The following is a 21,457-nucleotide window of genomic DNA, read 5'->3' as shown; positions in this document are numbered from 1 at the left end:
TACTGACAGGAAAATGCTTCATTTTGCAATATGTTAACAAATAGGTTTCATCTCATTCTGGATCCTCTTTTTCCTGAAGGGAAGGTTACGTGTGGTCTCAGCCCTTCAGCTTTGCCGATGTGCACACGTGAGTATGTGAGATGGTGCTGTGGGTCTCGGGTGGCACCTACAGCTACGTTCCAAGTTTCAGCAGAGAGACAAAGTACAAAACGAGCGGTGCCGGAATAAAAGTGTTTTAATAGTTTTCTGCCTTCTGCCAGCAGATGAACAAGCAGTATTGTATACAGTATTTAATTTTTAGCTCTTCTTTCCAGAAACATTTTTTACAAGTTTGAAATGCAGTTATTTATTTTCTACGACTGCTATTTTTTAAATGCGTGGCAAGAGTTGGTCTTTGTTTCGCCTGTGTATGTGTTTGTTACGCCCGGCCCCTGTGGCGCCGCCAGGCCGCTCTGACCGCCCGCGTTGCCAGGGCAGCGGCGGCGGCAGGAGCGGCTCCCGCCGCCATGAGCAGGAAGAGGCTGCAGCTCCTGGCAGAATCGCTGAGCCGATCCACCAAGCACTGTGAGTGTCCCCCGGGCTGCAGGAGCCCCGCCACGGCCGCCCCACCGCCTCCCGTTGTCCCTGTGCTCGCCCGGGTGGGGGGAGGAGGCACCGCATTTCCTGCCGCCCCCTCAAGAACAGGGTGTGCGGGGCGGCGGGGTCGGGGTCACCGGTGTCATGGTCAGCGCCAGTGGTGCCCAAGCCCTGGTGCCTGCCCCGTGTTCTGCCAGCGTAACTTATAACCTGTGTTTGGTTGTGTTTGGGCCGGGCAGTTAGCGAAGGCGAAGTGGAATGTCTGATCAAGCTCTTCGACGCGCTGCTGGCCAGGTCCTGCAGCCAGTTCGCTGTGTCCGGCTTCAACCGCATCGTGTTCAGAGACACCCTGTTCGCCGCCTTTGGCATGACGGACGACGTGGTCCTGGACCGAGGTGAGGCGGAGACTTCTGAAAAGAAGGGATGGCGTTGGTTTCACGCTGCTGACCCGATGAGTGTACCGAGCCAAAATAATGCCACCTCATCCCAGCGAGGACAGCAAAGGAGGAGTTATGCTCAGGAGCTGTTGGGAAAATGGCATCTTCTCTTTCATTATGCGGAATAGTTTTTCCATAGTTCAGGGTAGCTCACGATCTAGTTCCAGGGAGACCAGGCAGAGGCAGTGTTAGTGCTGCCTTGTGGCGGTTTCTATCGCAGCCATGGAAGAGGGCAGCATCGTGTCACTTGCCTCTTCTCCCTTGGTTTCCACCCGGAGCCGCGGTCACTGTTGCTGGTGGACAGCTCTAGCTCGAGCCTGGAGGTCCCAGAAAGGCATTCTGTTAGAGTGGATGACTTCTGGGATAGAGGCACTGTGAACAGCACTGAAAGCACTGGGCAGAGAGTACAGGGAGGTGAGAGTAATGAGCCAAGTAACCCCTTGAAAATAGAGTGTTTTCACGGATTCATAACATGCGGGCCACAAGTGCAGTTACTGTGAAAGTTGCATGAATGATCTCTGATGTAGAGGTGTCTACAGGAGGATGCAGAACAGGCATCAATCTGCCATTCTTTCATTCTTGGGCTGCCAAGAGCCACCCCTTGGTTCAACTTTTCTTCATCTCTCTAGCAGGAGAAGTACTTACATGCCATAAAATAAAAACTTGTTGCCATTTTATGCAGTAAGTCAAATGTGTCTTGGAAGATAGCTTACATGTATACATTCTTAAAAATAATGCTTATGTACAAAGGTGCTGATTTCAGTTTGCAAAAGCAAACCTATCGTTTTCCAATTCCAGAATGCTTGTCTCTGCAATTAGCGGTGTTCCTTCAAGTTCAAGAAGCATTTGGATGATACTCTCGGGCACATGGTGTGACTCTTGGGGATGATCCTGTGCAGGGCCAGGATGATCCATGTGGGTCCCTTCCAGCTTGGCATATTCTGTGATTCTGTGAAAATTGAAAGTTGCTTAGGGAAGGGAGAAGAAAAAAGATTTTAGTACATGACAGGAGGTTATTTTTCTTTGTGTATTTAACATATTTATATGTTGTTTCTAGGATTGCTCTCTCCAGGATTTTCTGAGACAAAACCTAGTAATTAAAATGTTCTGTATGCAAACATGCCTTATTGTAAGGGGTATTGGTTTATTTGGTTCACATCTGCATGGAAGCATACTTCCTGCAGTTGTTTTAGTCAGGCAACAGATCAAACAAAATGTCTTAGCCAGCAGGATTCTAGAGTGAAAGATCAATAAAGTGAGGGGCAAAATCCCTTTCATTGTTACATCTTAGATTCAAGAAGGGTAATCATACCTTGGCGAAAACAGGCAAACATCTTCACAAAAAATACGGGTTTATAATTTCAACAAATTCAAGAAAATCCTCCTTTGTTTTGTTTGTTTCTCTATTATATAAATGTAAAATGCATTTAATACACTTCCTAGTGTTCAGCACTTTTGATAAAAGCAACAGTGGCTGCATCACTGTGGTGGAGTGGGTGGAAGGCTTAGCAATATTACTTCGGGGGACATTGGAAGAGAAGATTAAATGTAAGATTGATCTGTGTGCTAATATTTACTGTTAGTCACTGAATTCATGACAAATAACATTGCTTTTGCTGTAATTTCATAGTTACTCTCATAAAGTATTTGATAATTGAAGAGTTTTCTTCTGTATAGTTTAATGCAATGAAACTGAGTTCTGAAATTGCTTCTCTGAGACAGAGTTTTTTCTGTGTAAACCGCTGTTACAGCTGCCACCTTATTTTGTTGCTTACAAAAACTTGCATTGGAACCGAAGTTTATTCTACAGTATACAGTTTTGACAAAATATATGTTTTTGTATTCACACACAGTAATAGAAAGAAGCAGATGTATCTCTAGGGTGATTCTGGCTAAATAGCACAGTCTCAAGCCAGCGAAGACCAGTGCCAACATTCATTTACTGGCACAGTGGGGACACAGCAGCAGATGCATTAACTCCAGCAGTTCTTCAGCTTGGAAGCATAGGTGGAAAAACTGAGTCTGTAAGAGTATGGTCGTGAGAACCTCCACAATAGTGACAGAGAAAGGTGGAGGAGAAAAAATAGCAAGAACCCTAAAATTTTTAGAAGCAGAGAAACAGAAATAGGGCACATGGGGGGGGGAAGGTAATAAGAAAAAGGAGAATGACAGCATGTTGTTTTCATGACAACATGAACTATATATGCAACCATAGTTCCCAGCTTGCAGCATCAGCCATCCCTAACAAACTATGTAAATTCATCTGGAAAGTGGCCTGGGATGCCATAGCACTAGAATGTGTGCCCAGGACAATGAATGTGTCAGTACCACTACAAGCAGTAAAATACGCAGCCCTGCTGTAAGCACTATAGAATTTAGTAGTGTGTAGTGATACACAGTGTTGTCTGTCACAAGTGTATGCCAGGAGTGTTTTCCACTGTAGACAAAGTCTTAGTCAGAAAAAAAAACAAACCTCCTGTGTTCCTAACTTAAGACTTTTGTTTGTTTGTTTAATTAAGTTTTATGAAGGCTGGTAAAGTTTATTATGATCATAGATTTCTGATTCCAGGAAGGTAGAAACAATTAGAAGAGGAATTATGCAGATACCCAAAATACTTTTGTTTAAGGTATTTTCTCTTTGCGGTCAGTACAGTTCATTCTTCTTTTTCCTTTACTTTTCTAACCCAGCATCTGAAAAAATGAGGATGTGTTTTGTAGGTGCAAAGTCCTTTTGGTAGAGATAGCAGGTCCCCACTATGGGAAATTTGGCTTCTAAACCAGAACCTTATTTATATTTTAAATTGACAATTTAAGATAAGATAAGATCTGTAAGTAAGTATGGTTTCTGTGAACTGAATAATATTTATTTGAGCAGAAATAAATAATTTTTAACTATAAAGGGAAAATAGGTACTAATTGACTAATATCAAAATGTGATACTATTACATATATAAATATATAATAAATTTAGCTCAATAGATTTGCTGTACAAGGTACAATTCACATTTTCTCTCTATAGGTAACAGATACCTTTAATGGTATGTGATTGTAGTTTGTAATCAACTTGAAATTTATTTGTATTCAAAAGACTGTTTTGCGGTTTATGACCTGAATGGTGATGGATACATTTCAAGAGAGGAAATGTTTCAAATGCTGAAGGACACCCTTATCAAACAGCCAGCAGATGAAGACCCTGATGAGGCAATTAAGGACTTGATAGAGATAGTACTGAAGAAAATGGCAAGTACTTACTCACTGTGGTATCTGAGTGTCTTTCAAACATTCATTAACCGAAGCTTAGAACCTTCCTGTGAGGTAACAAAATATGGTGTGTGATTTACAGTGGGATTCTGAAAATCTCCTAAGGAAAGCCAGAAATACAATCCAGATCTAGTGAGCTCCAGTCCAGTATCCTCACATGAAACTTAGTTTACTATGTGAAGGTACTATAAACTTTATGTATAAACTAGTATGTGAATGTGTGCATACCCACCTGTGCATACCCAAGCAAAACAAAAGCCCCGTCAGAAGTGGAAAACTCAAAAGTGTAAGCTCCATTTATGCGTTAGGCATCTGCATTAGCTTTATTATTAAGTACATCTGTGTTTTATCAATTGCTCATGAAATGTCTTTATGCAATTTATATATTCTATTATAATAGTACACTCAAGGTTATTAATGTGAAGCTTGTCTTACCGTGCTTAATCTAGGATATCCAGATTAGCTAGGATATTGTCTTTCAATATTTTAATCAAATCAAGATATATACTCTCCCCTTCTATGGTGGTGGTCAAAAAATTTCACTTAAAACCAGGTTTTGAATCCCAACTCCTTTTATTTAACTCCGTCTTCTCTATTTTTCAAACCCACCCCTTCTGCTTTAGGTAGAGGCAAGTGACACAAAGCTTGTCTGAGCAGAGACTGATGACCACAAAAAACGATTTTGTGTACAGTGAAACTAAAAATAGAATCCATGTCAATAAAACGTCTGTTAAACAAAAATACAATTGCTACAAGTAATAACTCTTGGCTGAAGTGTTCCCTTCCTTTTGTAGGACTATGATCATGATGGCAAGCTTTCTTTTGCGGACTTTGAACAAGCAGTCAAAGATGAAAATCTTCTCTTAGAAGCCTTTGGACCATGTTTGCCAGACATAAAGGTATGAGTTTAAAAAAAGGTGCAATACTTTCTGTTCTGTTGGTAAGGAGACGTGTATTATGGCATTAACTGTCACCTCACAGTGTCTTTTGGGAGAGGCTGGTAACTTTCTGGAAAAAAAACCAAACACCCACCTTGAGAGTTCTTCCTTTGAGAGTGTGGCACTGCTGCTTCGTAATTTCATCTAACCAGGCTTTGTTTATCAGTAATATGTCTAATTCAATTTTTTTTTTTTTTGAAGATGGTAATTTAGACCATGCTCATTTCCTTAGTGTTAAATTCTACTTTGGAGGGAGTTTCTGCTCTATTTTTTTTCCTAATCCAGTAATTGTCATTCTATTTGAGCTGTGTGTGACTTTTAAATACTGAAAATTGTAGCTTCATAGAGACAGCAAAATAAAATTTGAAATATGCACAGTGATTCCTAGAAACAGAAGAGTTGTATAAGACTGCTGAGAACATGGCAAGTTTTCCTTTGCTGGAAACCTGTACTTCCTGCCAGCTCACCCACCTGTAGGCTGGAGGAGAGGAAGAAAGAGTGTTATAGCCACAATGGCAAGCTACATTACATCATGTCAGCTGCAAAGCAGCTGTTCCCAAAATGCCAGATTTCTCCTGGCAGGCTGTCAAAAGACTTTAAAGGGTTTGGGAAAACCAAAGTAAGTACTCTGTTTTTTAACACCAGTGAAAAGGTTTTAAAGTTTCTGAACAAAATCACTGTCATTAATCAGCATGGAAAAATTACTTCTTTTGTCAGTGTTGGTGATAAACCAGGCCCACAATTCAGGCTAATCATGGCAAGAGGTGGAAAACTTGGTTTGTTTCTTGCTTAGAGCATTTGTGCCTTCTGTTCTTTATCCTACCCAACTGCTGCTTTTCCCCTAGGTCTTTAGTTTCACTTTTAAAAGAGAACAATATTTATATGTCCTTTCAAGCCCTAAAATAAATTTCAGCTATGAGCTTTACATGAAGAAAACCCATAATTTACTAGATTTCCCACTGGGGCTATTGTAATTTTAATTCTACCCCAAATTAAACACTCATTTGTGTAATGATTAGTGTATTTGACAGAGTCCTGCCACTGTAAATGGTTCTGCAAGGAGCCTGCAAAGATGTGGCACGAGCCAGTTCCTTACGTACACTTGCACCAGCACCAATCCTGTGAATGTCAGAATGGGGCATCTTAGCCTGGTGCTGGATTCATCTCCCCAGTGCCAGTTCTACTGCCCAAAGGTGACCCCTGAGCACTCCCACTCCAGGGTTGTTGCAACACAATGCTGCAGATATTAAATCTCATCACCAAGGGAAATTTCACTCCTTTACATTGTCATCCCAGTCTCTAGCATTCCTACTTCCAGCCCATTTACCTCATTCTGCAGCTGGGTCTTCTTGCCCTCCATGCTAGGTCATTCCTTGGTCACACATTCCTGCTGCTGAGCAGTTAAAATTCGAATTTCCCCTTCAACTATAACTTTAGATGTTCTGACTGGTCTCCCAGCAGTGACACCATTAGTGCTATGGATTTACCTTTTCTAAGCTAAAAAGCAAGAGGTATCCTATTCCTTGCATACACATTTCAGTCCAGTACATTTTCTCAATAAATATAAATCCTTTCGTTAACTGAAAATTTACTTTTCTTTTTTTCTTTTTTTTTTTTTTTAAACAGAGCAGGATTGCATTTGAAGAGAGAGTTTTCCCGGACACTCGTAAACTGTAACTCCGTTGTTGAATACTGTTGTGAAGGGTGTTTTTCTTCACCACTCTTCATGATACAGTAAAAATAGGAGCAACTTGAAATTACTGTTTCAGTATTCCTTTACTGTAAAATTTACAGCATAAATAGAATTTACTTCCATGACTCTACCTAAATAAAGTTCTTCAGTGTTAGGAAATATGTTAAAGTATAAGGTACACAAGACAACATTGCAACAATAATATATTATAGTGGTTTGTCCATTCCAAGAAACAAATTGATACAATTTTTAACAGAATCTCTTGGAAATACAGTGTAAAAAAATTTTTACTTTTTACATAAAAAATAAATATTTTAAACTATATCCTTTATAAAAGGACTGTTGGAAGATCCTGCCAGCAGTGTCTATATTCTTCTTCTCTGCTTTACAACTGGTTTGGCTGATCTACTCTCTGGCTTTTCCACAGAAACAGAATCTGCTACCTAAATAGGAAAAAAAAAATTAGTAACCTGTAACCACTACCTTTTTATCCTTATTTTAGAGTAAGGCCACATCTCCAACATTTGAGTATTGGGAGGGATGTATTACTATAATCATGCTGGAATTGAATTTTCCTGCTGCATAGAGGAAAAAAATAACACCAAAGGCAGAATTAAACACAATAGAGGTTAAACTTAGAAGAGTCAGCAGTACCATTTTTGTATTTAACCAGAGAAACTGATTACAGATACTCAGTGATAGAGCATTAGTGATAGAGCACCTTCTTCCTACCAGAGGTGTTTTCACAGTAAGGTTGAGTGTGCTTTGTAAACTCGGAAAGTTTCCTTTCAGGAAAGGAAGGGAAAGCAAAAATGTGCATTTTGACACATATTTTAGAAATGTATTTAATATAAGTGGTGCTTATTTACAAATGTGACTGGAGATATAAGCTCTTTCAAATCAGTCTAGCTAGTCATAGTCAAGGGAGCTTTTTCATATCTTAATGTAAATGGAAAGTTTTATCAGGAGTGTTTGACCTGCTAATTAATTAATACCCTCTGTAAATGTTTATTTGGATTAACTCATGTTTCTCAGCACAGAATAAATGCTTCTGTACAGCTTTTAATGGGATAAGAAGTGCTGAGGCAAAATTACATTGAACTGCGACTCCCATTATTTTTCACTCCCTTTCAATCAGAAACCAGATAAAAGCACCACGCTGGAGTCAGCAGGACTACCTGCACAGTTACCATGCCCCCACACGTTGGAAAAAAAACCAGTGGTTTACTGAAAATCATTTAGGACTGTGCACAGACATTTATACTTTCTTAAGAGTAGTGTAAGAGGTATGGAGTAGAATTGTCTGCAATACTCTAGAGTATGGAAGCATTAAAGAGCAAGAATGCTAGCTTTAACTGGCACAGAAACTGGTCATACTGAGTGAATGCGGAATTAAGTTACCTGAGGGTTGCTGTTTTTATGAGTAACAAGCACATATGTTTGAAACTATCAGAACTTTAAGAACCCATACCTCTTTCAGTTTATTTCTAATTAATGTAGCTGAAGTATTCAATGACTCATCATCCATATCCACTTTAGGCATTTGTGGCAGTTGTGGACCAATAATGACTTCAGTATTGTCCGCATTTGTTCCAAGGAGGGAAAACCTGTTACCTTCTTCTCTCTTCCTCTTACGTTCTTGCAAGTGAGTTGTACGAGGCATAAACCTGTCAATTCCACTGTAAGTTGGAACCATTCTTTGCTGCATTAAGGAAGCTGGTGGAGTACATCCTCCTAGATGTACACTGGGAATTAGGGATGTGTTTTGGCCAAAGTACCCAGAAGCTTCAGCACAATTGTTATCATAATGTGGGGATGTTAACAAGCTCTGATTATGATTCCCAGATGGATGCCCTGTGTTTTGGGATACCCCATGAGAACTTGTAAAGCAGGATGGATTCCAGTTACTGGCTGCATATGATCCTGATGTACTCCATGGGCAGTCATGCTCAGAGGTCTCTGAAACTGTCTTCTTCGGGCCCTCAACTTTCTTTAACACAAAGCAATCTTTAAAACAAACAAAAAAACCAGCTTCACTATTTCATGTCATTATTAGTTCTAAAAAATAAGAAGAAATATTTAATACAACTGCAGAAGTAATACAGTGATATTCCATTCCCAGGCACCTTTCTGTGATTTTTAAGTGGTACTGTTCAAACTAGTTTTCCAGCCTAGTTCCTCTGCTGGTTTACGAGGAATGCCTGAGCAGAAGTATTTCCACAGTTTTGAGAACAGAAGGAAAATATTCCTAACAGCAAATTGGTGATTTTTACCTCCATTTATGATTTCAAGGACAGGCTGTCTAGCAAAATTGAAAACAACCAGGTGTTTTGATGTTAAAAATCACTGGTTTTACTCCCTTTAAATACCCTCACACAATGAATAGTGATACCCAAGTACACGAGCACAAGAAAGGAGAAGCTTGTACTCAGCATTTTGCTTATTCCTCATCTTGTCCAACCTTCAGTGCTGCCTGGGAGCTCTGCAGTACAGGAGCCTTTGTAAACCCAGTCCATTCCTAACTGCCCCAGTGCCAAGATGTAGGCTGGAGAAATTTTTTGTTGAAAGTTCTGGTACAGTCACCTTCCTTCCAAAGCTGTCCCTTTGGGCAGGTCTGAATAAGCTGGAACAAGGGTGAAAATATCATCCTAGATTTCCTACTAGTGCTTGAAATTTCTGATAACATTTTGAAAAAAACCCCAAAAAGTGAAGGAAATACTTCATTATTAAAGCTTAAGCATTTCTGTATTTTAGTCTTAACTGAAACTGAAAAGTTGCTTTGAAAAGGATACAGTTCTCTAAATACTGAGAGATGTCTCCATTATACTGTAAACATGCTTAAAATACATCTTTTACAGCTAGATAAAAAGTATTTTGTTTAACAGGCTCTTTAACCAAAACCCCACCCACCCCTGAAGAAAGATGTTAAGATTCTCTAGGAAATATAATCACAAACCTCCTTGATTTGTTGCTTTTGCTATATACTTTCTTCTATCCTGCAACTTCTCTCTAGTTTCTTGGACTGTTTCAAATTCTGGAGCGTAGCACACATGCAGCAAACTACCAAAGAAACTTCGTTCATCCATTTTTTTCTTGGCCACCCTGAAAGGAATTAAATTGTATTGGCAGAACTGAGGATTTTACTTCAACTCTCTAGAAGTTTAACACATTGTAACTACAGAAGGTATAAAAGAGTAAGACAACAAGAGGCAGATATTGCCCTGTCCAATACCTTGCACAGTGCAGTTTTTGGAATTTTAAAAGATACACTTCAGTAAATTGCTCTGCTGGATATTCATCTAGAGCATGATACTCCTCAATGGCACCATATAATGCAAATTGTTCAACTAATTCCTTCATAACACCTAATGCAGGAACTCCTTGTATCAGTAAATAGCGAGATTCCAAGTTGATAGTGTAAACCTGAAAAAAAAACAAAACCAAAGAGTATTCAAAAATGTTCACATTCTTGCTGTATTGCAAAAGGCAGGGATTTTTTCCATGTTTTCTGTTTTTCCTCCAAGTCCTCTCAGGAAAATCCCTGTGTACTCTACTTTGACTACTTTGACTCTGGACTCTGGTAGGGCAATAAGTGCATGGTTATCTGGGACCTCCTCATCACTGAGCAGGAACTGAACCCAAGCTTCTCACTCAAAGCAAAACACAAATGAGAGCTGACTTTTCTGCACGAGGTCAGAGTACTGCCATTTGCTAAGCAAAACCTCTAGCCTCTGGCCAGCTTCCATGCAAGACTGACTAGTAACTGGTTTGTCAGAGACACTGTCAAAGTACAGAAAAAAAAAACATTAAAAAACCTGTCTTGTTCACAAGCAGAGCGATCATCCAAGTGACGAAAACTGGGTTTCTCCTCACAAAGGAAAAAAAACAAGTATCGCAATTCTCTGGGGCAGATGGTGTGTGTGCAGAGCTGTCTCCTTGCTACGATGATCCAACAGCTTACCATTTTACGGCACACAGATAAAATCTGGATGCAGAGGGAAACAAGGTCTTTTCCCAGCAGGTTAAAAACTAAATCAACCACTTCCTTCTGCTTTGTGAACTGTCCAGCAGCACAGACTCTAAGGAAAGCTCTGTGACAGCTCACTACATACAACAGGGAGTTAAACCCTGAGATCAAAGGAAATTCTTTCCAAGTTTGTTAAAAAAAAAGAAAAAACCAAATATTTAGACAGCATAAGTTACATATTAAAAACAAAACCAAAAAAAAGAGTAAATTCTGGACAACAACAGGAATCGCTTGGGAAATCAGCTCTCAAACTACCACCATAAAAAACAGTCTCCACAGACAAGCCTCCTAAGTTGTTCTTGTGACAGCAGCATATTCCCTGCCTGCATTCTGGGAACAAATGGATTGAAATATGATTGATCTCATGTCTAGGGAGAGGAGATTCGAATAAGGTTTTTTTCACACCTGGGACATCCATACTGTTTCTCCTGTGTGTATCGTCTGGTGCCCAGAGATGGCTGGCCTATAGTGGCCTTTGTCCCTGTGTGGATACACTAGGCTCTCTGTCCCCGGCCCATGGCATACTCTTGGAACAGTAAAGGAACAGCTCTGAGACTTCATGAAACACAGAAGGTTTGAAAGTTTTCAGGAGGGCCGTGTTTGAGAAAAAGACGTGCCTTATGTGTATGTGCAGGGAGTAACCATTGTTTTGGCACTGATGAGGCCGCACCTCAAACCCTGTTTTCTTTCAGGGCCCCTCACTCCAAGAAAGACAGTGAGGTGCTGCAGTTAGTCCTGAGAGCGGGGTAAGAAGGGTCTGCAGCACAAGTCCTGTTAGGAGCAGCTGAGGGAGCCAGGGGTGTTTAGCCTGCAGAAAAGGAGGCTCAGGGTTAACTTTATTGCTCTCTACAACTCCCTGAGAGGAAGCTGGAGCCAGGTGGGCACCGGACCTGACGATTTTAAATGTCTTGTCCAACCTTATCGATTCTATCGTCCTTTCTCACACCAGTCCCATAAGGTGCCGCTACAGCTCGCTGTACACTGACCGCACACGCAAAACCCCAAACCCGGCAGTTCTGCTGCGGTAACGAGAAGCTCCTGCGGTGCAGCAGGCGAGGCCCACGGCCTCCCTTCCCCTCTCCTCTCCTCCCCGTCCCGTTCCCGGGAGCCGCGGGGCCCGAGCCCGACCCGGCCGTGCGTCCCCCTCACCCACAGCGACCCCGCCCCTCCCCCCCAAACCTTCACGGCGCGCGGACGCCGCCCCTCGCGGTACTTGGCGCGCGACTCGCACGCGCCCAGCTGCGCGTGATGCCGACAGGGAGCGCCCGGGCCCGGGCCGCCCGCCGCCATCTTCCCATCAGCCCCTGCGCCCCGCGCCCTGATTGGCTGCCGCCGGGACCGACACGGCCGGCGTCCTCAGGGGGGAGAGGAGGAGCCAATCAGAGGCGGGCAGGGGCATATGCCGCGTTCTCATTGGCCGGCGGTGGGCCGTACCACTGCCCAGGGGGGGTGGGGGACTCCGCCCCGATGGGCGGGTCCGTGCCCGGGCACAGCGGGCGCGCAGGGCTGAGGGGCCGCGGCCATGTGGGGCTGTGGCGACCCCGGCGGAGCTGCCGCCTCCGCCACCGTCGTGCTGAGCGGGACCCGCGACTGCTTCCTGCACCTGCCGCCCGCGCTGGCCGCGCTCCTCCGCCTGCAGCAGGTACCGGGGCGGCGCCGCTCGGGGCCCGGGCGGAGGGACGCCCCAAGTGGGCGGTGAGGATTACGGGAGCGCAACATCCGCCCCGCACTCCATCCTCCCCCGCATCCCGCTGCCATGACGACGCAGTGCCCTCCTCCCCTCCCCGCGGCCAGGGACCCCTCACAGGAGACCCCGAGGAACCCCCTTTCTCTCGCCCCTTGCGCAGCCCGGCGTTGTCATCCATTCCTAATAAAACACGGGAAAGATTGGAAATTATGTCCCCCAACGTGGTCTGGCACCGTGAGCATCCGCGTCTCTCTCAGTACTCCGTTTCATGTTAGCTCTCACAGTAACTCGCCAGCATTAGCCCTGCATTGATAAGATGTGAATTTATCATCGAGGTGGGAGGTGAGGTGGTCAGTCCATGCAGAATCCTCGTTGTTAGTGTACATAAATTAAATGTGTCGCTGTAGAAGGGGGCTCCCGTCACGCAGAGCTGAGGACGCGGGTCCGCTCGTAAATAACATTACACACGTGGAAACGGGAGCAGAGCCTGCTTTTGTCCCTTGTGCCATGAACACAGAACTACGGATCTGCCAGCAGAACAGGGTGGAAAATGGCAGGAATGAGCCGGGCGAGGAGGAGGAGACGGGAGCAGAGCTCAGGAGCCCTGGCACAGCCCCAGGCTCCCTCTCCCGGCGGGGTAACCTCCGGATTTCCCAAGGCCGAAAAGGGCATTTCCCAACAGCAAGATAATCCAGACGTGTAAAAACCTGCTCTTTGTGGTGGTAGAAAGAGGTTGGCAGAGTTGCGAGAAATGCAGTATAAATGTGAGCTTCATTTCAGCTGCAGTTTCTGAATGTTTTACAGATTTGCTGGCAAGAGAGAGAAGGGAGGAGTGCAATTGCTTTGAGATCTTGTAGGGTCATTCTGTACATCGGTGGTTATGGTGGGCTCCTGCTTTTACTTAACCTGAGCAGTAAAATGAAAAGATATGATCTCTGAAAACTTGATAGAGGTTGCGTATTAAAAACACCTCATTAATAAAACTGTTAAAAAGGGAGTAAATAGTTATGTTAATAGATTGCACTGAGTAAACAATAGACTCAACTGGAATCAAAAGCTAAATCTCATTGCAGAAGGTATTAGATAAGTGAGTGACAAAATGGTGTATAAAACTCAGTGCTGTGTAAAGATTAGACACTGGGGGAGAAGCTTTATCTGTGGATCATGGCTGGGCTTCGCGAACGAAGATTTGGGAAGGGCTCTACCCACGTTTGTTACAAGCGCGTTGGTGGCTAAAAAGGCCAATACGAGATAGGCATGTCTGGTTGCAAAAGGCACAGCAGAAAGACTCCTTAGATGGTATATTCTCCAAGGCACGATTCTTTCTGCGTTGTCTTTTCTCCTCGAGGGTGATCCTGCGTGCGTTCTCAAAAGCATCAGCAGCGTTATAGATGGTGTGTCTCCAGACCTCCCAATTGGAGGCCAGAGTAGACCAGTTATGTTGATCAATATGGCCAAGGCTGAGATGTTGTTTCAGGGAGTCCTTGTATCTTTTCTTGGGGGCTCCTTTCTTGCGGCAGCCAGTGGCAAGTTCACCATAAAGCAGGATCTTAGGGAGGCGGTGGTCCTTCATCCTGGAGATGTGCCCTGCCCAGCACAGCTGTGTTCTCAGCAACATGGCCTCTATACTTGTGACTGCTGCCTGTTCTAGAACAGATGTATTAGTGACATAATCTGACCAGTGAATGTTTAGGATTGTTATCTGTGGGTACAGGGAATTAAATATTACCTTTGGTAAAAGGGTCTTGGAACCATTTTGTATCTTCTCTGAAGATATTTTCAGAGTTTACAAAAAAAGTCAAATAATATTGGAAATTTTTAAAATACAGTTGAGAACAGAACAGAAAATATCACTGTGTTAACAAGTAAATCTGTGGTATATTCACAGTGTACATTGTCTCTTCGTCACTAAATTTTCGCAAAAATAATAACTTTTGAAAAAATTACAGAAAATACCAGTTGAATGATACAGTATAACATACAGTCTCTCTATATGGAAACTGACTGAACATGTTGAGATTCTTCAGTTTGGGATCAAAATACCTGAATGGTTCTAAAACAGATTGATAAGATCATTTTGATCTGAGTTAATACGATTTGTGACTTATTTTAAATGTGTCATGAAAGCACTCTTGGAGACCATGCAAATGTTATAATTCCTATGAAATTTAGGCATATTTTCCCCCTCATTTTGGAAATGCAATTGTGTAGTTATACTTTTCTGTAAGATATTTTTTAATACCATATAATGCAGAAGGAAGAATTACTTTTGTTACTTTAAAATAGTCCATAAAAATAAAAAACTGTTTTAAGAGTTGAAACCAACATGCACTTCTGTGTTAAGAGTTGTGCAAATAAATTGTAAAATCCAGAAAATGTTTTTAATTCCTTTGATCTCTCTAATTAAACACAGTTTAGGTTGTCTAATAGCCATGTTATTTAGCTTGGTTTATGTTAATTTATTTTATTTCTTTGGAACTCATAGGGCCAAGCTGTGAAAGTGTCCTATGGTCATCAGCCAGTATTTTTGAGCTGGATGGAAATGAGGCATCGAGGTCACCGAGATGAAAATATTGCAGAGATTAACAGACAGTTAGCAGAGAAACTTGGCATCACAGATGGAGAACAGGTTTGAAATGCATTTTTTTTTGTTCTTATTTAAATAAAGAATGTATTGCAGGATACCTGAAAGGCAATACTTTATGAGTTAGCTATGACCTTCTTGTTTGATGTATTTAGACAGTTACTGCATTTATGTCTGCTCATGAGAAACATTAACTATCCTGAAATGTTTCAAACATGAAAAGATTTTCTCATTAAATCATTAACTATTGCCTAAATAATGCTTGTAGGTAGGTCTTAGCAGGGATGGAACAGCTATTCTCAGTGCCATTAATTTTAGGAAAATACACTTGTAGGCAATTGAACAATTTGGTAATGGGAATATTTTGCTAGGAGTTCCTGTTGTTTTAAAGTAACTATTGACTTATTGCATATTTCTTCTTGTTTAACTTATTTGGGAGTTAAATTTTCATCCCTTTTTCTACCTCTTCACCATATGTCACCATGTACCCTCTTTCTTTGAATGTATATTTAAATTCATCTCTTACTCTTGGACACTGTTAAACCTCTCGTAAATCACTCTGTCATTGGGCAGAAGTTGAAGAGATGCCCAAGAGGCAGGCAGAGTTTTATGACATGGGACTACTAAAACCTCTTAACCCAAGGGATTTTTTTGTATTAATAGGTGGAGATTTAAACAAACAAGAATAGAAAGGTATTGCTCTACACTGTGTTATTGTGTAGTATATTCATATATGCCTGTTCTCTCATATGCAAAATTTTATTCGGCATAGTGGAAGGCATCAAAGAATGTCATTCAGAGCAGTGTATTATCTTACCTTGTTTACTGTTTTAACGTATTTTCTCAAGAAATTATGTGTCTCTTTGCAGAAATTTCTAATTTAATAGTTCAGCAGCAAGGTATCTACCCATGTCAGTACTAACAATTAATAGCCTTCAACAGGAAAACAATGGACAAAGGAAACGCAAGAAAACCTCACTCGGCTGTTGCCTGGAAGTAATCATCTGTACAATCGAATGAATACGTGAATAATTAGGTAGTTTTGCCATTATTTTGGATTCAGGAATTGCGTGTTTGCTGTGTTTCATAACAGTAAGATCTTCTATTTGCCATGTTGGGGAAAAGATTCCTCTCAATTTTTACTTCAGACTGAGGGCTTAGAGGAATTTAAAATCGATTGCTACTTTTATAAAAGGTGACCTGATATAATTCTCTCTCACACAATGCAGGTAACTAGTTTTATCTCAAGAAAAAAATAACAAAGTTTGTTTAAAAAGTCACGACATGATGTTGTTTGAAAATTATTATTTTTTGTCAAATGAAACCTTTGGTAAAAAATGACTTTTGAAATACGTGTTTAATGCAGTCTGAAAAACCTAAGCCACAATAGCTTTTATCATTGTTCCTGATACACAGGACATTAAAACTGTTCTGTGGAGATGAGGCTGCATCCTATGAAACCATTCATAAAGGACCTGGGCTTGTTTTATATTGTACTTTTTCCCTAATTTTTCAGCTGGTGTTGCCTTGTCTAAATTTGTGCACAACTCAATGAATTTTTCAGCTTTCTAAAGTCCTGTACATTTAAAAATAAAGAATAAAAAATGTAAAGATGATTATGTGATCAAGGTGTATTAAAAATTGATTGTTTGTTATCAGGTGATCAAGCTCTTGATGCTTTTCACATTCATTCCATTCATGGTCTGTTGAAGTCTCCAAGTGTGCCCAATGCCATCCATTTCCAATCCACTGAGCATTAATCTGTTTATGAATTACCTGGTGTCATTAAGATGATGTATGTTCCAAGTACTGAAAACGTATAATGAAGGAGATGTCAATTTTCTACTTGAAATAAAAAATGGAGCTTTTATATGCCTAAAAATAAGAAGTTAAATATTTTGGTGTTACTTTTGTCAGGTATTTCTTGAACCCTGTTCCCATGTCTCCTCCTGTCAGCAAGTAGAAGTGGAACCACTCACAGCAGATGATTGGGAAATTCTGGTAATAAAACCCTTTCTAGTGTTCATGTCTTTGTCTTACAGATGATGGAGGTTCTGACACAAGCAGTTTACAATGCCCCATTCTTTTCAGCCCGTAAGGAAATACTAAATATGGGGTTTAGTTATATTTTATATTTCAAATGGTTTATTAGAAAGAGATGTACAGTTTTTATCTTCAAACAAATGCTAAAAAATGTATGCAGTATTTAATTTATAGTGATATCAAATTTTCCCAGGAGCTGCATGCTTGCTCTCTTGAAAAACATCTTCTGGACCAGATTCGAGTAGTATTTCCAAGAGCCATCTTTCCCGTATGGATTGAACAGCACACTCATGTTTACATCAGAATCGGTAAGCAGATCTGAATGCTCTCGTGGCACCTCCAGGAAGGTGTTTTGCTGGAGTGAATGCATTCATTGGCATGTTTTGTTCATACTTAGGTACACTTATGCCAGCAGCCCCATATGGGAGATTAGAACCATACACGGAGCTTCTGGTATGTCCCAAAACACATGGACCGGAGGAGAATGTCACCAGCACACCTTCCACAGAAAATGACATCTTACTCAGAAATTTTGTGAAAAATAACATGGAGCAAGAAGAAACAGTAAAGGATCCTTTTGCCAAACAACCTTACTTAAAGCCTAGAATCCTTGAACAGAGTAAGGCTGATGCAAACATGACGTTTGGCTCAAATGTTCTCCCAAATATATGGAATTTCATGGGGAACATTTTCTCTCATACATCTTTGCAGAAACAAAAGACTTTGTGTGATAAAGATGAAATGAGCACCTTCAAAGACAAGCTGCTGAACTTAATTCACATGGATTCCATTTTTAGAGTATGTCAGTCCCAGCCTCCCAGCGTACAGAATGCATCCGCCACTCATGCATTTCTGAAATGCAATGCTATTCATGTTTTTCCTTGGAATTTAGAATTTATTGATTTGGATCCAAGTCCTGTAGTATCTTATGGGAAAATTAATGAGCTGCTTTCCCCGAGACAGCGTCACCAAGAAGCAAAGCAAAATCTGCCACTTGAAAAGCAAAAGCCTTTGACTAGTCCGCAAGACAAAAGTCATTCTGATTCTAATAGCAGTCAAGCATCCAGTGAGGGATCTGTTGTTCAAATCGTTTGGAATGGATTTGAAGACCTAAAGAGTGTCATAGAGCATGGCCACAATGAGGAAGCCCTACATGTTGGAAGAGTTTGGGTCAGTTTGAGCACACTATCTTTTGGGCCTTTTATTTGATAGTATTTTCTTTTGGATAATTGTGGAACTGGCTACTTAATGTGCAGTTTTGGGATATAGACTTTGTGTTAAGCTCTGAAGTAGAGTATACTAGAATCAAGTACTGTTTACTAGAGCTGTGCTTTGCAGTCATTCACCAAATGAGGAAAGTGCTTCAGTGTTTCTGGAGGGAATGCATGCTTGTTTCAAAATCTGTAGGTAGCTATTGTATTCATGAGAAAGTGGAAGTATCTATTTACATACATTCAGTACTGCAAAATGAGGCTCTTACCATCACTTAGCACTTTGAAATGTGCCTTGCGCTCTAGGGGTCATCAAACTGTAAAGTAATGGGATCACGTATCCCAGGTGCTACATGATGTTTGCGAGTCTTTTTATATACTCTTTAAAATACATCTTAAAAATTAATATCAAATAACTGGTTTTTATATAATTTACACTGGTTTAGTTTTTATATGCCATTTGGCAAGGTGGCACAAGTCCTGGTGTGGAGATACTGATATTTCAGGTTGTTCTGGCAGAACTACTGCCTGATTATGTTCTTTCTTTCCTGGAAGCACATGTAGGATTAACAAAAATAAATAAGATGTGCTCCAAATCACCGTTTGACTATTTTGACATAATACACTTCTCACCATTCACTTATTGCTCTGTTAAGAATGAGAGCAAGAGCCTGCAGTGGTCTTTGCCATGAAATCTTTTGAGAGACATAACAGTTTTCCAAATGCCACCAATCATAAAGTCTCTCAGACTTAATACATATTTATGAAATGTTTTCAATTTGGATATAAGTTTAAAATAACACAGAATGATTGAAAAGGAGTTTTATTTTTAAAAGGGTAAACTGACTAGTAGGATTTAGGGAGACTGGATTTTCTTTCTCTGTGCTGCAGCCGTGCTTAGTTCTGGTCTCTGTAATGGCCTATGTATATTTACCTGCCCACGTAAAATTAATTTTAATCAGCAAATGAAAATAGCATTGCTGTTTTTCTCCAATACTAAAAGCATTCTTACAACATTCTAAGAGTTCCTCCTAAATCTTTTTTTTCAAGCTTTTGGTTTTTATTTAAAGAAGTTAGAAGAAGATCAGCTGTAGTGAGCACTTTAATGCATAGCATAAAAGGTAATCAGAAGTGTGCATGAAAGAATGAGTCTGGTACCACCATCAATTTTATGGTTTCCTTCTTAATTCTCTTACAGATTACGAACAGATCAATGATCAAATGTAGAGGTTTTATTAGTGATGGAGAAATTCTTTGTATGATATATGCAATGTTATAACTGTTTTACTTTCTAATACTTCCTTTTGTTTAAAATATTTCAGATTCCCGATGGTCTGAGAAAAAAACTAAGTATTGAAATACACTCAGCAGTCCGAATTCAGTCAGTTGAATCTATTCCTAAAATTCCCGTGTCTCTTATGCTGCAACCCAAACAGAACTTAGTGAGTTGATATTCTTGGTCACATATTTGTTCATGTATTGGAAAACTGGTAATGTTGCTCTGGTCAAGTTGAGGGGGGGTTATGTTTATTTGTTTTAATTTGTTATGTGATGGTTTGGAAATTGTCTGTTGTGTATGACATAACTCCAAAGGAATTTCTTTTTTTGTATAATTCCTGGCTTTTTCTTTTGGCTGTGTATGTTAAAGTTAATAGGTTGCTATGATCTACTTAAACAGGGCTTATCTAGTATTTTGTATAATTTTGGTTTAGACTTGGTAGATATTTCAAATAGTTTAGTTTAGCATGCTAATTGTAAAAATTTTCTATTTAAAGGAACTGGTAGAGGTCACAGAGGGTGGAGGAAACAGGACTTCTAAATTTTGACTTTTTGTTTCCTGAAGCTGTTAGAGGAATGTTGTATAGCACATTTTAAATCATAGGATCTTCCATTTTCTCAAATTGTGAGAATTTCTGATATCTTTCATGTTAAAAAGGATGTTGACATGAAGGAGAAATGGCATTGGTAGGGGAAAGATAAATTTTCTGTTAAATTAGGTCTCAAACATAAATACTGTCAAAATAGCAACAATAACCAATAACAATTTTGCATCAGACCCTCATTTGAGTACATTAATATGGGTTCAAACCTAGCAAATTTGAAGTGTATACATTTAAGCCTATGAAAACAAACACAAAAAACAATCATACAAATATCCAGTTTAAGTCTTCCGGGTGAAGACATCCTTATATTCTCCAGACATTCCAGTGCCCAGTGGATTTCCGAAGAAAGACAGTTGCAGTGAAATTATCATAATTATAATGTGCTGTTTAGTTTTTGACTTTCTTTTAATTTTTCTTTTCCTCATGCTAAAGATTTAATCTTCTAGAGTTATATCATTGAATCCCTCTGGTTTTCCTGTAAGAGGGACACATTCTGAATGAGCATCTGTGACAGTAAGAACATACTTAGTATCAGTTCTCACAGTCCATAAGATGTAGCTCTGGAATGATGTATTTCTCTGTAAAGTACTGTATGCTTGTTACTATGTAACACTGGCCTGATTATTTCCTATGTTAGCTGCCCCTCAAAGCTTTAAGTACAGCACTTGCCATCATAACAAGGCTTATGCAGGTTTGTTCTTTATCCCCAATATTTTAATTTGGTTTCTTACCTACAGAAAAATGGTTGAACTGCATATTTTTTCTTGTTGGACATCAAAGAAGTATTAGTTGGACTTGATGATCCTTGTGAGTCCCTTTCAACTGAGAAGATTCTGTGATATTCCAGCAGTAATCTGCTAAAATTGTAAAGAAAAAGTAGTTATGTGTGCTTTTATATGTTTTGAATACAGATTTCTGGCTTTCCTTTCTAATTCAGTTGAAGTTTTTTTAGTTCTTGAAAAAAAACCAGACAAATGCAGAAACAATTATGACAGTAGCTTTAGTTTTCCTTTCTAACACTGCTTCCAAAATCTTCATTGATTCCCCTTTTCTAGACAGGAGTTTTGCTTCTCTGATTAGGAGCTTAGCCAGGAGATACATGATCTAGACTCAATTT

At 40.3% G+C, this 21,457-nt stretch overlaps 3 protein-coding genes across 7 annotated transcripts in view; 2 read left to right on the top strand and 1 right to left on the bottom strand.

Annotated features, from left to right (window-relative positions):
• Positions 1 to 429: 429 nt before the first annotated feature.
• EFCAB1 (EF-hand calcium binding domain 1) lies at positions 430 to 6,969 on the top strand. Of its 2 annotated transcripts, XM_017817720.1 has the most exons (6): positions 430 to 564; positions 816 to 971; positions 2,457 to 2,561; positions 4,102 to 4,253; positions 5,069 to 5,173; positions 6,839 to 6,969. In XM_017817720.1, exons 1-6 carry the CDS (start codon positions 507 to 509, stop codon positions 6,887 to 6,889), a joined length of 627 nt encoding a protein of 208 aa, XP_017673209.1. In that variant the 5' UTR covers positions 430 to 506; the 3' UTR covers positions 6,890 to 6,969. The 2 variants fall into 2 exon arrangements, with proteins under 2 accessions (XP_017673209.1, XP_017673210.1); XM_017817721.1 differs by lacking the exon at positions 2,457 to 2,561.
• On the bottom strand, positions 5,410 to 12,223 carry RBM48 (RNA binding motif protein 48). Of its 3 annotated transcripts, XM_017817715.1 has the most exons (6): positions 11,850 to 12,069; positions 11,338 to 11,740; positions 10,138 to 10,328; positions 9,862 to 10,007; positions 8,377 to 8,912; positions 5,410 to 7,348 (listed from the first exon to the last, which is right to left on the bottom strand). In XM_017817715.1, exons 2-6 carry the CDS (start codon positions 11,491 to 11,493, stop codon positions 7,271 to 7,273), a joined length of 1,107 nt encoding a protein of 368 aa, XP_017673204.1. In that variant the 5' UTR covers positions 11,494 to 11,740; positions 11,850 to 12,069; the 3' UTR covers positions 5,410 to 7,270. The 3 variants fall into 3 exon arrangements, with proteins under 3 accessions (XP_017673204.1, XP_017673205.1, XP_017673206.1); XM_017817716.1 differs by lacking the exons at positions 11,338 to 11,740; positions 11,850 to 12,069 and adding an exon at positions 12,112 to 12,223; XM_017817717.1 differs by lacking the exon at positions 11,338 to 11,740 and having other exon boundaries at positions 11,823 to 12,069.
• Positions 12,224 to 12,454: 231 nt separating this feature from the next.
• PEX1 (peroxisomal biogenesis factor 1) overlaps positions 12,455 to 21,457 on the top strand; it is a 28,276-nt gene continuing 19,273 nt past the window's right edge. Inside the window, exons 1-6 of one of the 2 annotated variants that reach the window (XM_017817722.1) lie at positions 12,455 to 12,574; positions 15,105 to 15,248; positions 17,121 to 17,204; positions 17,440 to 17,554; positions 17,644 to 18,416; positions 19,780 to 19,899. In XM_017817722.1, coding sequence (XP_017673211.1) covers positions 12,455 to 12,574; positions 15,105 to 15,248; positions 17,121 to 17,204; positions 17,440 to 17,554; positions 17,644 to 18,416; positions 19,780 to 19,899 — 1,356 coding nt within the window. Of the gene's footprint in view, positions 12,575 to 12,855; positions 12,962 to 15,104; positions 15,249 to 17,120; positions 17,205 to 17,439; positions 17,555 to 17,643; positions 18,417 to 19,779; positions 19,900 to 21,457 lie in introns of those variants that run through there. The other variant, XM_017817723.1, reaches the window with a different exon arrangement.

This window comes from Lepidothrix coronata, unplaced genomic scaffold (assembly GCF_001604755.1).
Source record: "Lepidothrix coronata isolate B3197 unplaced genomic scaffold, Lepidothrix_coronata-1.0 Scaffold62, whole genome shotgun sequence".
Lineage (NCBI taxonomy): Eukaryota > Metazoa > Chordata > Aves > Passeriformes > Pipridae > Lepidothrix > Lepidothrix coronata.
Note: the sequence above shows the minus strand (reverse complement) of the source record. Positions and strands in the feature narration are given on the sequence as shown.

Bases quoted from the DNA above. Each gene is read 5' to 3' on its own strand.
- EFCAB1 (XM_017817720.1), top strand. From the start codon at position 507: ATGAGCAGGAAGAGGCTGCAGCTCCTGGCAGAATCGCTGAGCCGATCC. The intron at 565-815 runs GTGAGTGTCCCC...TGGGCCGGGCAG, and splicing joins GAGCCGATCCACCAAGCACT to TTAGCGAAGGCGAAGTGGAA. The intron at 4,254-5,068 runs GCAAGTACTTAC...TTCCTTTTGTAG, and splicing joins AGATAGTACTGAAGAAAATG to GACTATGATCATGATGGCAA.
- RBM48 (XM_017817715.1), bottom strand. From the start codon at position 11,493: ATGAAGTCTCAGAGCTGTTCCTTTACTGTTCCAAGAGTATGCCATGGG. The intron at 10,008-10,137 runs GTATTGGACAGG...AATTCCTTTCAG, and splicing joins CAAAAACTGCACTGTGCAAG to GGTGGCCAAGAAAAAAATGG. The intron at 7,349-8,376 runs GTATGGGTTCTT...TTTCCTATTTAG, and splicing joins TTAGAAATAAACTGAAAGAG to GTAGCAGATTCTGTTTCTGT.